The sequence below is a fragment of the Rhinoderma darwinii genome, chromosome 7 (genome assembly GCF_050947455.1).
Source record: "Rhinoderma darwinii isolate aRhiDar2 chromosome 7, aRhiDar2.hap1, whole genome shotgun sequence".
NCBI classification, from domain to species: domain Eukaryota; kingdom Metazoa; phylum Chordata; class Amphibia; order Anura; family Rhinodermatidae; genus Rhinoderma; species Rhinoderma darwinii.
In genome coordinates, this window is record NC_134693.1 from 77,666,994 (window position 1) to 77,680,366 (window position 13,373).

Here is a 13,373-nt window from a genome sequence, read left to right on the forward strand (position 1 = left end):
TACTGTTGGGCCAGTTAACAATTGAGAGCACACAGTTGCCCTGTAAAATGTACAGCACGAATCCATAATGTTGGGGGGGGAAAGAAAAATTAAAGATTGCACTGTATAGCTCCCATTAGAACCAGTGTGCATAGGTTTAAGCTTTGTCCACATAAACTTGAATGCCAAGTTGACGTCTTTTACCCATGGGCATATTGTTTTCATTGCGCTCTTCTTTAGATAATACAGAGATGAAACAGCCTCTTCTTGCATCCGTATACACAAGTGAATGTAACCTCTAGGTTACTCCTGGATATTGCACAGTTTGATACAAAAGGAAAATGCCCAAAGGCTCAACTTCATCCGATTATTTTACTTGGAGGAGAGACGAGAACTCTAGCCTTAACAGATTGTCAACGACAGGTAATAAAAAGTGTAGTGAATGAGATCAAAATATTAATAATGATAATAATATATATATATATTTAAAAAAAAAATAAATCCAAGGTTGTTTACAGATCAGTCCGCCAATGCTGAAGAGCTTCAACCACTTCTGGCACCACCAACAGCAGCTCACAGTTTTTGCCCCTTAGTTGCTGATGTAAAAATTTTCTATCAAGAAATAATAAATATAAAAAGACATTTCAGTCAGGAGGAAGTCTGTTTATAAAAAATAAATAAAATATATAAATAAAAAAAACACTGCATTTGTAGAAAATCATCTGCAGCAACATTAGGCTATAGTTACAGGATTTTTCAGAAAATCCATAGAAGAAATCCGCAGCATATACGCCGATTTCTGCTGCGGATTGGCCAGCAGATCCGCACAAAAGGTTAGACTATTGTAATTCGAGGAGCTAAACTGTGGGTTTTTTTTAAATTTTTTTTAAACTAAACACCCCCTTTAAAAGGCGTTTTCCCCCACTATAAGGGTATGTTCACACGGGCTATTTGCGTCAGTTTTTCGGGCCGTAAACGGCCGAAAAATCGGAAGCAGAACGCCTCCAAACAATTGCCCATTGATCGATTTGAAAAACGGCCGCGTAAAAAACAGCCGCGAAAAAGATGTGCAGGTCACTTCTTGGGACGTTTTTGGAGAAGTTTTTCATTGACTCTATAGAAAACCAGCTCCAAAAACGGCCATGAAAATCGCCGGGATAAAAAAAGTCTGAAAATCAGGAGCGGTTTTCCCTTGAAAACAGCTCCGTATTTTTAGACGTTTGAGTTTGCGTGTGAACATACCCTAACAGTTGGAGTTGGATCTACTTCAATCTCTATAACAAGCTGCCCAGTCTACCTTTCCTGGTAAAAAGGTGTTAATGCATGTGTTGCAACTCTCCATAAGGGTATGTTCACACGCTTACTAAAAAACATTGGAAACCGTTCCGTATTTTCAAAGGGAAAAACAGCTCGTGCTTTTCAGATGTTTTTTTTTTTTTAGCAACTTGCGATTTTCACGACCGTTTTTCTATAGAGTCAATGAAAACCGGCTCCAAAAACGGCTCAAGAAGTGACATGTACTTTTTCGCGGGCGTCTTTCAAATCCGCCAAGTAAAAAAAAAATCTGTCATAAAACAGTACGCCGTATTTTCCATTTAAATAAATGGCAGATGTTTGGAGGCGTTCTGCTTTCGATTTTTCTGCCCGAAAAACGGACGAAAATAAAGCAGTGTGAACATACCCTAAGGGTATGTTTACACGCAGTAGCAAAATACGTCTGAAAATCAGGAGCGGTTTTCAGGCGAAAACAGCTCCGTAATTTCAGTTCTTGTAACTACTCGCGTTTTTCGTAGCGCATTTTACGGACGTTATTGGAGCCGTTTTCCAATGGAGTCAATGAAAAACGGCTCCAAAAACATCCCAAGTAGTGACATGCACTTCTTTGACGTGGGCATCTTTTTACGCGCCGCCTTTTGACAGCGACGCGTAAAAATACACCTCGTGGGAACAGAACATCGTAAAACCCATTGAAAGAAATGGGCAGTTGTTTGTAGGCATATTAGAGACGTTTTTTCAGGCGTAATTCGAGGAATAAAACACACGAGGTACGTCTGAAGACAGTGCGTGTGAACACACCCTTATAGTGAATGCGAGATATGCGAACAGCTCTCCCATTCACTTAATGAGGTTGTTCTTGAATCAACAATTATCACCTATTCACAGGATAGGTGATAATTGTCTGCGCCTGGGGCCCCGTCGTAGGACCCCCACCGATCGCAAGAATGGCGCTTCGTACCCACAGATCCTTTATACTGCACACCCCATAGTAAGGAGGACTTTCAATAGAGCGGCGGTCAAGCATTCACCCACTGCTTCATTCAATGCCTATGGGACTGACGGAAACAGCCAAGTGCTACACTTGGCTGTTTCCATCATTCCCATAGACTTTGAATACAGCGGCAGCGCAGATGCTTGACCACTGCTCCCTTCAATGTCCTTCTCACTGCGGTCGAGCAGTGGAGGAGGAACAGGGGGTTTGGGACCCCTGTTTTTATGATCGATGGGGGTCCCAGCGATCAGTCACTTATTACCCATCCTTTGGATAGGTGATAATTGACGATTCTGGGAAGACCCCTTTAAAAAGGAAGACTAACAAAAAATGCACTGCAGCCTCTGTCCTGGAAATGGCACATCATATTCTTGTGATCAAAGGGGTCTCAGAGTACTGGAAGGGCTTCATCAAGAATATTTCAGCCACAAAATACCAACTAGTAGTCATCATGCCCTATTCATGTCAGCATGCTCTATTGATGTAAACAGTGCTCCAACACTGCTGGGAACCCATTGTCATAAAGGAAAGGTGTCAAACATTTTTTTTCTTTCTTATTTTACGTTTTTATTTATTTAAATATTTTAATTTCATTACTAAAAATGTTTACATTAATTTTTTCTTTATTTACACTTTATATGGGGACTGACATTTTTTATTGCATTTGTGTATGTGTCTCTTCACAACACATACAGAGTTGCAATATGGCAGCTACAGGGCATAAGAAATAGAGTTAGAAGCCGACTATCTCCTAAGCTTCTGCCATTCTGACGCTCTGTGGCATGCGCAGTTCACATCGACCAGCGTAGAAGCTGGTTTGTAGGGGGAGACACGGCACCATTTTGTTGAAGACCGGAAGCACAGCAGGTAAGGTGTGTGGATGTGGGGGTTGTGTGTTATATTGCTAACTTTATTTTTTTGTTTTGCATGTTCTGCTGGACCTAATGGACATTGTAGATTCCGTGGAATAAGTCGTAGATTCGGTGGACTGCTGCGATGATCTAAGTTTTTGTTTGTTTTTAAATACAATGGTTAACGAGGATCTAGTGGGGAAGTTTTTATTTCAATAAAAATATTTTGTTATGCCCGTGTTTTTTCAAAACTCTATTAGTGCCTTCGTAATGACAGTTGTCGCTTTGACAGCGTCCATTACTAAGGCGGGGCTTAGTGTTAGCCAGTGAAAAGGCTAGCACTATCTCCCCATTATTACCCCGGTACACATCGCCACCAGGGGTATCGGGAAGAGCCAGATACAATCCAGTACCTGTCCATCTTGAGTGACGGCCACAGGCTGGTATTAGGAGGCTGGGAAGGGCCAAAAACCGTGGCCCTTCACCCCCTCGTAATGCTAGGCTGCGACAGATTTCTTGTATCTAGGTGGTTATGAAAAACAGGGGGGGGGGGGGGGCCAGTCATTTAAGAAATAAAAATTTAATTGGCAAAAACAATATGCCCCCCCCCCCCCTTTTTCAAAACCAGCCAGATACAATAAAGCTGCAGCCTAGCATTACCAAGGCGGGAAGAGCCACAGTTTTTGGCCCTTCCTAGCTTCCCAATACCAGCCTGCGGCTGCCCTAGTTCCCGACTGTAACTCAAGGTGGTCAGGTACTGGATTGTATCAGTCTCTTCCCGATAACCCTGGTGGCGGTGGGTACCGGGGTAATAATGGGGAGTTAGTGCTAGACATTTTACTGGCCAACACTAAGCCCAGTCTTTGTTTGACAGTGTCCATTACTGAAAACTGACATTACGAAGGGACTAATAAAGTATTAAAAAACAAAGAAAATATTATTATTGAAATAAATAAAATGGTTAACGAGGATCTTGTGTGGGAGATTTTAACAAAAAAGGTAGATCGCAGTAGTCCACCGAATCTACCATGTACCCCAATGAATCTACAACGTAGTCCAATAGGTCCAACGGAACCTGCAAAACAAAAAAAAATAAAGTTAGTAGTATGAAAAATAAAAAAATATTTATACTCACAGCAGACTTCTGTCTTCTCCAGTGAGCCACAATAGCAACATGTTCACACGGCGGTTAAAAAAAACCAAAAAAAAAAAAACCACGACGTGTAAACGTGTCGAATACACTAGTGTTTCTTGTGAAGCACTTTTTAAAACATCTGCATTTGACGTGTTCTTTTTACGCGTTGTGTGCATAATTAGGACTCTTTCTGACTGGGAACATTTTACACACAAAATAACTATTGCGTAATAAAACTATTGCGTAATAAAACACGTATGTACTAACGGCTTGCTTTCCCATTGATGTAAATGGGAAACTTAATGAAGCGTTTGATGCATTTTTCGGCGCGTAACTTTTACCAAAAACTGCGTCAAATACACGCCACGTGAACCTGTTAACTGAAAAGTAATTCACCACAGGGTCTATCCTCTTGACTTTCATTATTCTACGGCTATATTCAGACGAGCGTGGGTAAATTCGGATGGGAAAAAGGCAGATTATCACGTCCGAGGTGCACTCGTGCAGGTCGAGTTATCAGAGGATGCGTGACACGCAGGAACATAGGACATGTCCTATTTTTCCACGGACCCTTCACACGCTCTGTTGAAACAATGGCCCCATTGAAATACATGTGTCAGCAGCAATTCCGTTGAAAATAGCAGACATTCCACTGCGGAAAAAACTCACCACTTCCTGCGTTTTTACTGCAGAAAATGGTGCGTATTTTGCAGCATTTTTCTCAATGCTGGGAGATGGGGACACGCAGAAATTCAGTCGACTTTACGCAGCAGGAGTTAACATGCTGCGGTACGAAAAATATGCACCGCAGGTCAATTTCTAGTCTGAATTTTTACGTAGCGTGTGGATGAGATTTGTTAAATCTCACTCACTATGCTGCTGCGTATTTTCTGTCCACAGTCCCGGACGGGAAATACGCAGCATTCCCGCTACGTGTGGACAAGCCCTTACACGCTCGCCTGAATGAGCCCTTTGCATTTTGGTGTGTCCTAGAGCTGCTGTCAGCTGCCATTTGTAAAATCACTCCCAAAAATGGACCTGGACACTGCTTAGCAATTTGAAAACACCTCTTCCTGACTTGTGGCCAAAAGAATGGGGGGGGGGGGGGGTGTGCGTCTCCCTCCTACGTTTACAGCAGCTTTGAGAGTCAGGTTGCTTTGCCTGGATTTACCTTGCTGTAAATCTGGTTAGTGCTCCCTCTGGTGGCCAACATGTCAAATTATTTTTTGTAAGTGGACCTTACTAAAAAATAAAAGTTTTAATTCGCGACACATTCCCTTTAAGACCATTTTACACGGCCAATGATTGGGCAGATGAGCATTCATCTGAACGCTTGTTCCCGATCATTGCTCTGTGTAAATAGGGCAACAATCAGCCGATGGATAAGCAATCACTCTTTCATCAGCTGATCTACTCGGTTTTTGCAACAATAAAAACCATCGTTGTCAGCAGCACATCTTTGTGCAAGCAGGGAGATGTGCTGCCGACATGATGGAAATGCATCGAGATGACCGATCATAGTAATGAGCGCTCGACCCCATACATTACCAAGCAATGCTCCAGTGTGAAAGGAGCAAATGAGCGCCAATCAACAAACAGCCTCGTCGATCGACACTCATTATTACAGCCGTGTAATAGGACCATTACAGCTAACTTATCAGCTTACCTTAAGTCATTGTCATTTCCAATCCGCACAGGCCTCTTTAATTTGGAGTCCAGGTTGAAATAAGTGCCACCGACCTCACGTACACATATCCAATGCTGCCTCTTAAGTGGCAACTTAAGGGGTCCCCAAGAGAGACTAGATGGAAGATTCATAATGAATCCAGTAACATTAGAGAGAGAAATCAAGCCAACATCCCTATGGAGACGGTAAGAAACAAAATTTTAGGAAAAAAAAACCATCAAATAAAAATCTAATAAGGAAAGGCAGAGCGGAATGTTCATGACACATCTTCTTCTACCTCTGCAATAACTGGCTTATATTCCAGAGCATTTTGCCCTGCCTTACACTGTAAACATAGTAGGTGTCTGGTATTTAACCTGATCTGGAGTATGTCTGGGTGCAAAAAAATTCAACTCACTTGTAAGGCCAGACTTGCACATCCACCTGGGCCATCAATGTGCAGTATTCGCACCTCAACCGGGTTTTTCCAGACCCATCTTGTAACACTAACACACACACACACTTTTACTAGCAACACCGCCCTATATACAGCGTGAAGTACCAGTAATAAACTAATTAATTCCAGCCATCATCTATAATTATCTTTTCTTCTCCTAACTCATATGTAGGACATTCAGACACTTTCACGCTTGGTAAAATACAACTCACTCATTGCTTAAAATCACAGCTGCAATTTTAGATCCTTTTCTTGAAAACTGCAAAATGATGTACTATTTTTCCTCCAATGAATTCAATGGGGGAAACTGCAATAACGAAAACCCTACCACTAATGCCCCTTTGTAAACAAGGCCTTACAATCATTCCTGCACAGGGATTGGTGTTCAGAATTACAAGTCACAAGACAGCGATCATCATTTCAAAACACAATGACAGAGTTCTAAGGGATGAGACCGGAACAACAAACCTGGTAACAGTCTGGAAGCCTACAAAAACTAGTACAGAGAAGAGGACTTCTGAAAACAGCCAATCCCGGTCAACCGGATATGTTTTTACTGCAGGATAGAAAATGAGAGGCAACAGCTGATTCACATCAGTGTCGGATTCAGTTTATCCATTCCGTCAGATTTCAATGGTAATGCTTCCATTTGTTAGAATTCCGTAAAGTTTTTTTTTGTTTTTTTAATGGCAACAATAGCGTAGTCAACTATGCTATTGTTTGTGAAAAAAAACAAAAAACTTTACGCAACGGAAACCAACTGCAACATTACCATTAAAAATCAATGATAATGCAAACGGAAGCTATAGTTTCCATTCCTCTGACTGAATGGATGAATGGAAACCCCAAACGGAACCCGACACTGATGTGAACAGGCCCTAACAAAATCATTGGTGGATGTTGATATCAGCATATTGGCAGGACCGCTTTCATAAACATCCACTAGTGTACCCAGAACAGAATTCATACTCTGACAACAACGGATGATGAAAATAGCTCAACAAAAAAACATTTGCAAATTCTTGAGCTTTAAAGCATGCTTAGGCGTGTCTCACTCACACGGACATTTACAAATTCCATGAGAAAACACTTTTACAGTGAGTCATTTAATAAAGTATCAGGGACACAGGAAAATTAAAAACGAACACTTTACAGTACTGCTTTAGGAAATAAAGAATATGGCGTAGATTTACTAATGTGAGCGCGCCTAGACCTTGTTGTAAAATGCATAATGTCACATCAAGATTTAGGCCTAGACATCTGTGCCTTGCTAAACACTTTCCAAAGGGGTCGTGGCATAAGTGTGCCATAGTAAACCAAGACCCCATGCACACGACGTAGTGCTTTTCTGGTCCCCAAATTCCCGGACCGTTGTACGTATTTTGCGGATGAAATGTCATCCATAGATTTGTGCGTCATCTGCGGATCATATAAAAAAAAAGTGCAAGAAAAGCAATGATGCTGCCTTCCAGTCGTCGCTTAGCAACACTTCCGCAAAATTACGGCTGTCACACGGAGGTGTATCCGCAGTTTCCATGGGCCCATTGACTACTATGGGCAAGTTCGTAGCGAATTTGCGGGCCGTAATAAGACATGTCCTGAGTTTCCGGGGCTCATATTTGCGGTCCTGGAAGGAACCGTGAAAGCCACGGTCGTGTGCATGGTGCCATAGCAATGAATTGGTCCGCAATTTACCCACAGGTTTGCGGGTGAATTGCGGACGCAAAAACACGTTTGTGTGCATGAGTCCTTAGCCAACGGAGAGGTGGTATAAAGGAAAAAAAGTGTCTAGCAAGATGCAGCAAATTTATCATACCACGTGGGCCACTGTAATACATTTGGCACTTCTGACTGCCTAGTCTAAGTCACTGTCTAAATCTTAGAAAGCCTTAGTAATTCTGCCCTAATGATGTGCAGTAATTCTCCATTAAAGTCTGTAGGACATACGGAAACAGCCGGGTGAGAGCTTTCTGGGTCTCCCATAACCTTTAATCATCAGTCCTCCAATGAAGAGACTATTTTGGCTAAACCGATTGATAGGCCATAAATGTCTCCACTGGGAAAACTCCTCAAAGGGAACCAGTTAGCTCTCCTAACATGCCCGTTTTAGTAATTACTTGCTTGCCCCCATTTTAAAAAAAAAAAAAAAAAAAAAAAAAAAAAAAAAAAAAAAGCATAAAAAAAACAATGCTAGGGCATCTTTTCTTAGAACAGACAAAATAAATGGTAATACCCAGTTGCCAATTAATGGATTTCTAGGAGAAATAACAGAGGAACAGAACACAGAGTTCTAAGAAAAAAATGCTTCAGCATTATTTCATGATATTTGCTGAAACAGACATGTCACATGTCCTCTTTAACCCCTTAATGACCGTCGATAAGCCTTTTCACAGCGGTCATTAGTGGGCTTTATTCTGATGCAACAACCTTTTCACGTCGCTGCATCAGGATAAATAAACAGAGCAGGGAGCCGTTAAATCTCCCTGCTCTCAGAGGCAGCTGAGGGCTGGGGGCGTCCCTACTCGGATGTGTGAGATCGATATTAGTATCGATCTCACCCGTTTAACCTCTCCGATGCGGTGCTAAATAGCATGCGCCGCATCCGAGTGGTTTTGGAGAGAGGGAGGGAGCTTCCCCTCTCCTACCGACACCCGGCGATAAGATCGTGTCTGTGTCTTCTATGGCAGCCGGGGGCCTAATAAAAGGCCCCCAGGTCTGCCTGTAGTGAATGCCAGAGGCATGACCTAGCAGATGCCTGTTCGTTTTAAACGGACAGGCAGTAATACACTGCAATACAAAAGTATTGCAGTGTATTATAAAAGCGATCTGATGATCGCATATTAAATCCCCTATTATTATGCCCTAGTAGGACAAGTAAAAAAAAAAAAAAAAAGTTGAATAAAAGTTATTTTTAAAAAAAGTGAAAAAAATAGTAAATAAATTAAAAACCCACTTTTCCCCTTACAAAATGCTTTACTATTAGAAAAAACAAAATAAAGGAAAAAAAGTTACACATATTTAGTATCGCAGCGTCCGTAACGACCCCGACTATAAAGCTATTACATTATTTAGCCCGCACAGTGAACGCCGTAAAAAAATAAAATAAAAAAACAAATGGAAAAATTGTTTTCTGTGAATCCGGACTTTAAAAAAAAAAAGTGATAAAAAGTGATCAAAAAGTCGCATCTACTCCAAAATGGTACCAATAAAAACTACAAGTCGTCCTGCAAAAAACAAGCCCTTATACAGCAGTTATAGCTCTTCGAACGTGACGATGAAAAACGGAAAAAATGTCTTGGTCATTAGGGCCCAGAATGCAAGCAGGGGGAAGGGGTTAAATAGTAATAGAGAAAGAAAATATCCAGAGAGCAGATTTAAATCAACTTCAAAATATACATTTTAGAAATCCATTTCAGTACAAGATCATTTTGGAAATCCATTTAATATATGCCGCTTCTGCAAAAATTGTGTTCTGTTTTAATAATCTCAAATAAGCCCATTTGTATATAAATGCTGGTCAAAAGCCCAATTTCTATCATCTCATTACAGGTTATCTAAAAATTCTGAGTCTCGGCTATTCTTATTACGAACAGGAAAAAATAACTGATAAATTTCTTACAGAGTGTCAGTCACAAATATTTCTCGTATGAAATAGGGAGTCCGCTGGTCCGCTGAGCAATACTAGTAGATGAGTGAAAACCCCAATTCTGCCAAACAAATGCAGCGTAGCAAGCCATTCAAAGAAAAACCAAACTCTTGGCAGCAACATTTAGGGTATGTTCACACGGCTTATTTTCGGCCGTAAAAATCAGAACGGCTCCAAACATCTGCCCATTGATTTCAATGGGAAAAACGGCGTTCTATTCTGCGTGTCACTTCTTGAGCCGTTTGAGGCATTTTTCATAGACTATACAAAAACAGCTCCAAAAACGGCCGTAAAAAAACGCCGGGATAAAAAATGCCTGAAAAATCAGGAGCCGTTTTCCCTTGAAAACAGCTCTGTATTTTCAGATGTTTTTTAGTAAGCGTGTGCACATACCCTAAGGGTCAGTTCACACAGAAGCATTTTTCTTTCCCAGGCAGCTTTTGGCCAATTGTGGAAAAAAAAAGAAAGTGGCATGATCGGTCAGCAGTCGGAAGGCAGAAAAAACCTGTGGCGCTCATTTTGAGAGTTTTTTTACAATTGATTCAACGGCCGTGGGCAAAAAAAACAAGACACCAACGCTTTTTTTTTGTTTCATGCTTTTTTTGCAATTCAAAATTTCTGAAGGGTTTTTGAGACAGATTTTTTTTTGCCTGCAAAAAAAAACCAAAAACTGTGTGAACTAGGCCTCAGGGTATGTTCACAAAGTTGCAGTAACTTGTGTGTGTGAACATACCCTTACCAAGCCCAAACAATCATTGTTAGATCAAATAGGTCATACTGAACAATACCTGCTAGAATTATTTATATAAAGGTTAGATCATTACCTTCTCTTATCCCACCATACGGCCTCATAACCCTTAGTCTGCAATGCAGCCATAATCACATTAACATCATAGTTTCCATTTCCTAACATGTTTTTCTTGTGTGGAGTCACCAATGTATTGGGGGACAACCTGCAAAGGATCACAAACATAAGGGGAAAAAAAAGTTTAATGCAAAAGTTACAAGTATGGTGAAAAAGCAAGTACTCATAATGATCCCGATGAGGTGAATCGTGATCAAAAGCATACATGAGAATTGAACGTCGCTGTACAGAATAACTGCTCATACACATAGTCACATTACAGCTCCGACCAAGGGAAACACTTTCCTGATCTCCCATGACAGGACGGAATCCCATCCTGGGCATTAAACGTATGGCCCACGTATGAAACATTGGCATGAGCTATAAAAGGTGGCCATAGATATTAGACATTTGTCAGCAAGTCGATATAATTTTTGGTGGAGACCATCTAATGTCGAAGGCCTCACCACAGACAATGAAAGGTTTTACTGGAGTTAAATATCTTTGGCCCAACGATAGGCCTTCAAAGTTTGATTGGTGGGAGACCGAGGCTGATCAGGCACAGCGGGGCATTCGTGTGGGCAGCAGTGCATGGTACAGCAGCACAGTCCTATAAGTGCCGTAAAACCTCTTCAAAGTGGTCATACATAATAGAAAGTATGCACTCTGCAGATCATCCTTACGTTGATTCAGTGGTACGAACAATACTCTAGAAACATGTCAGATGACACAGCTGTTCTGGTCATACAAAGGAGCCATGCACCTACCACATTTTCAGACAGATAGTCATGCATCATGTACATGCGCGACATAAGGCGATATTCACACCCAGTTTGTGCCCTACTTAGATTTAAATTAAGAATACATACAAAACAGTTTTAACTGAAGATTTTTTTACCCTATACAGTTCAGACGTAAATTCATATGTTTGGATATGTCTGCCACGAACTTACATTCTAAAAAATGAAATATACACTTAAAAGGGTTCTCTGCATAGACTACGGTATCTCTTCTGTCAAAACGACGGAACCCTTGCGCAACGGAGACAAAAGTAAACCATTTGCACTGGATCGGTCACCATTTGAAAATCAATGGTGATGCAAACTGAAACCTATGGTTTCCGTTTGTTTCATTCAGGGTTCCGCTCGTGGGTTCCCGACAGAAAGCCCAGATAGAACACCTGAACGGAGCCCTGACGCAGATGTGACCAAAGCCTTACCTTCCGTTGCATTCAGTCTGGCATCAGAGAGTCTGTCAGTTTTTTTATTTTTATTTCAACTGATCCGCTAAAACAGATGCCAAAACGCAGATGTGAACGAAACCTAAGTAAATTTATGTGTTACAATACTAACATACCAAAAGGACAACTCATTTGGCTTTTAAAGTCTATGGGTAGGTCAACGTACAGGCCTAGCGCAGTGTGAGCAAAGCTTAAAGAGGCTCTGTCACCAGATTTTGCAACCCCTATCTGCTATTGCAGCAGATAGGCGCTGCAATGTAGATTACAGTAACGTTTTTATTTTAAAAAAACGAGCATTTTTGGCCAAGTTATGACCATTTTTGTAGTTATGCAAATGAGGCTTGCAAAAGTCCAAGAGGGTGTGTTTAAAAGTAAAAGTCCAAGTGGGCGTGTATTATGTGCGTACATCGGGGCGTTTTTAATACTTTCACTAGCTGGGCGCTCTGAAGAGAAGTAACATCCTCTTCTCTTCAGAACGCCCAGCATCTGACAGTGCAGATCTGTGACGTCACTCACAGGTCCTGCATCGTGACGGCCACATCGGCACCAGAGGCTACAGTTGATTCTGCAGCAGCATCAGCGTTTGCAGGTAAGTCGATCTTACCTGCAAACGCTGATGCTGCTGCAGAATCAACTGTAGCCTCTGCTGCCGATGTGGCCGTCACGATGCAGGACCTGTGAGTGACGTCACAGATCTGCACTGTCAGAAGCTGGGCGTTCTGAAGAGAAGAGGATGTTACTTCTCATCAGAGCGCCCAGCTAGTAAAAGTATTAAAAACACCCTGATGTACGCACCTAATACACGCCCACTTGGACTTTTACTTTTAAACACACCCACTTGGACTTTTGCAAGCCTCATTTGCATAATTACAAAAATGGTCATAACTTGGCCAAAAATGCTCGTTTTTTAAAAATAAAAACGTTACTGTAATCTACATTGCAGCGCCTATCTGCTGCAATAGCAGATAGGGGTTGCAAAATCTGGTGACAGAGCCTCTTTAACCCCTTAGTGACCAGCCCATTTTAGGCCTTAATGACCAAGCTATTTTATTCGTTTTTCTATAGTCGCATTCAAAGAGCTATAACGTTTTTATTTTTTCGTCTACATAGCTGTATGAGGACTTGTTTTTTGCGGGATTAGTTGTGCTTTTTAATAGCACCATTTTTGGGTACATATAATTTTTATATTAACTTTTATTAACCTTTTTGGGGGGGGGGGATTATAACAAAAACCTGAAATTCCGCCATTGTTCTATGAGTTTTTAAATTGACGCCGTTCACTGTGC

At 41.3% G+C, this 13,373-nt stretch overlaps 1 protein-coding gene across 2 annotated transcripts in view; it reads right to left on the reverse strand.

Moving 5' to 3' along the window:
* Positions 1–332: 332 nt before the first annotated feature.
* Positions 333–13,373, reverse strand: part of JOSD1 (Josephin domain containing 1) — a 49,053-nt gene continuing 36,012 nt past the window's right edge. For both annotated transcript variants that reach the window (XM_075833581.1, XM_075833582.1), the window contains exons 3-5: positions 10,828–10,956; positions 5,901–6,095; positions 333–591 (exon numbers count right to left, since the gene is read on the reverse strand). In XM_075833581.1, coding sequence (XP_075689696.1) covers positions 492–591; positions 5,901–6,095; positions 10,828–10,956 — 424 coding nt within the window. In that variant the 3' untranslated portion in view covers positions 333–491. The remainder of the gene's footprint in view (positions 592–5,900; positions 6,096–10,827; positions 10,957–13,373) is intronic.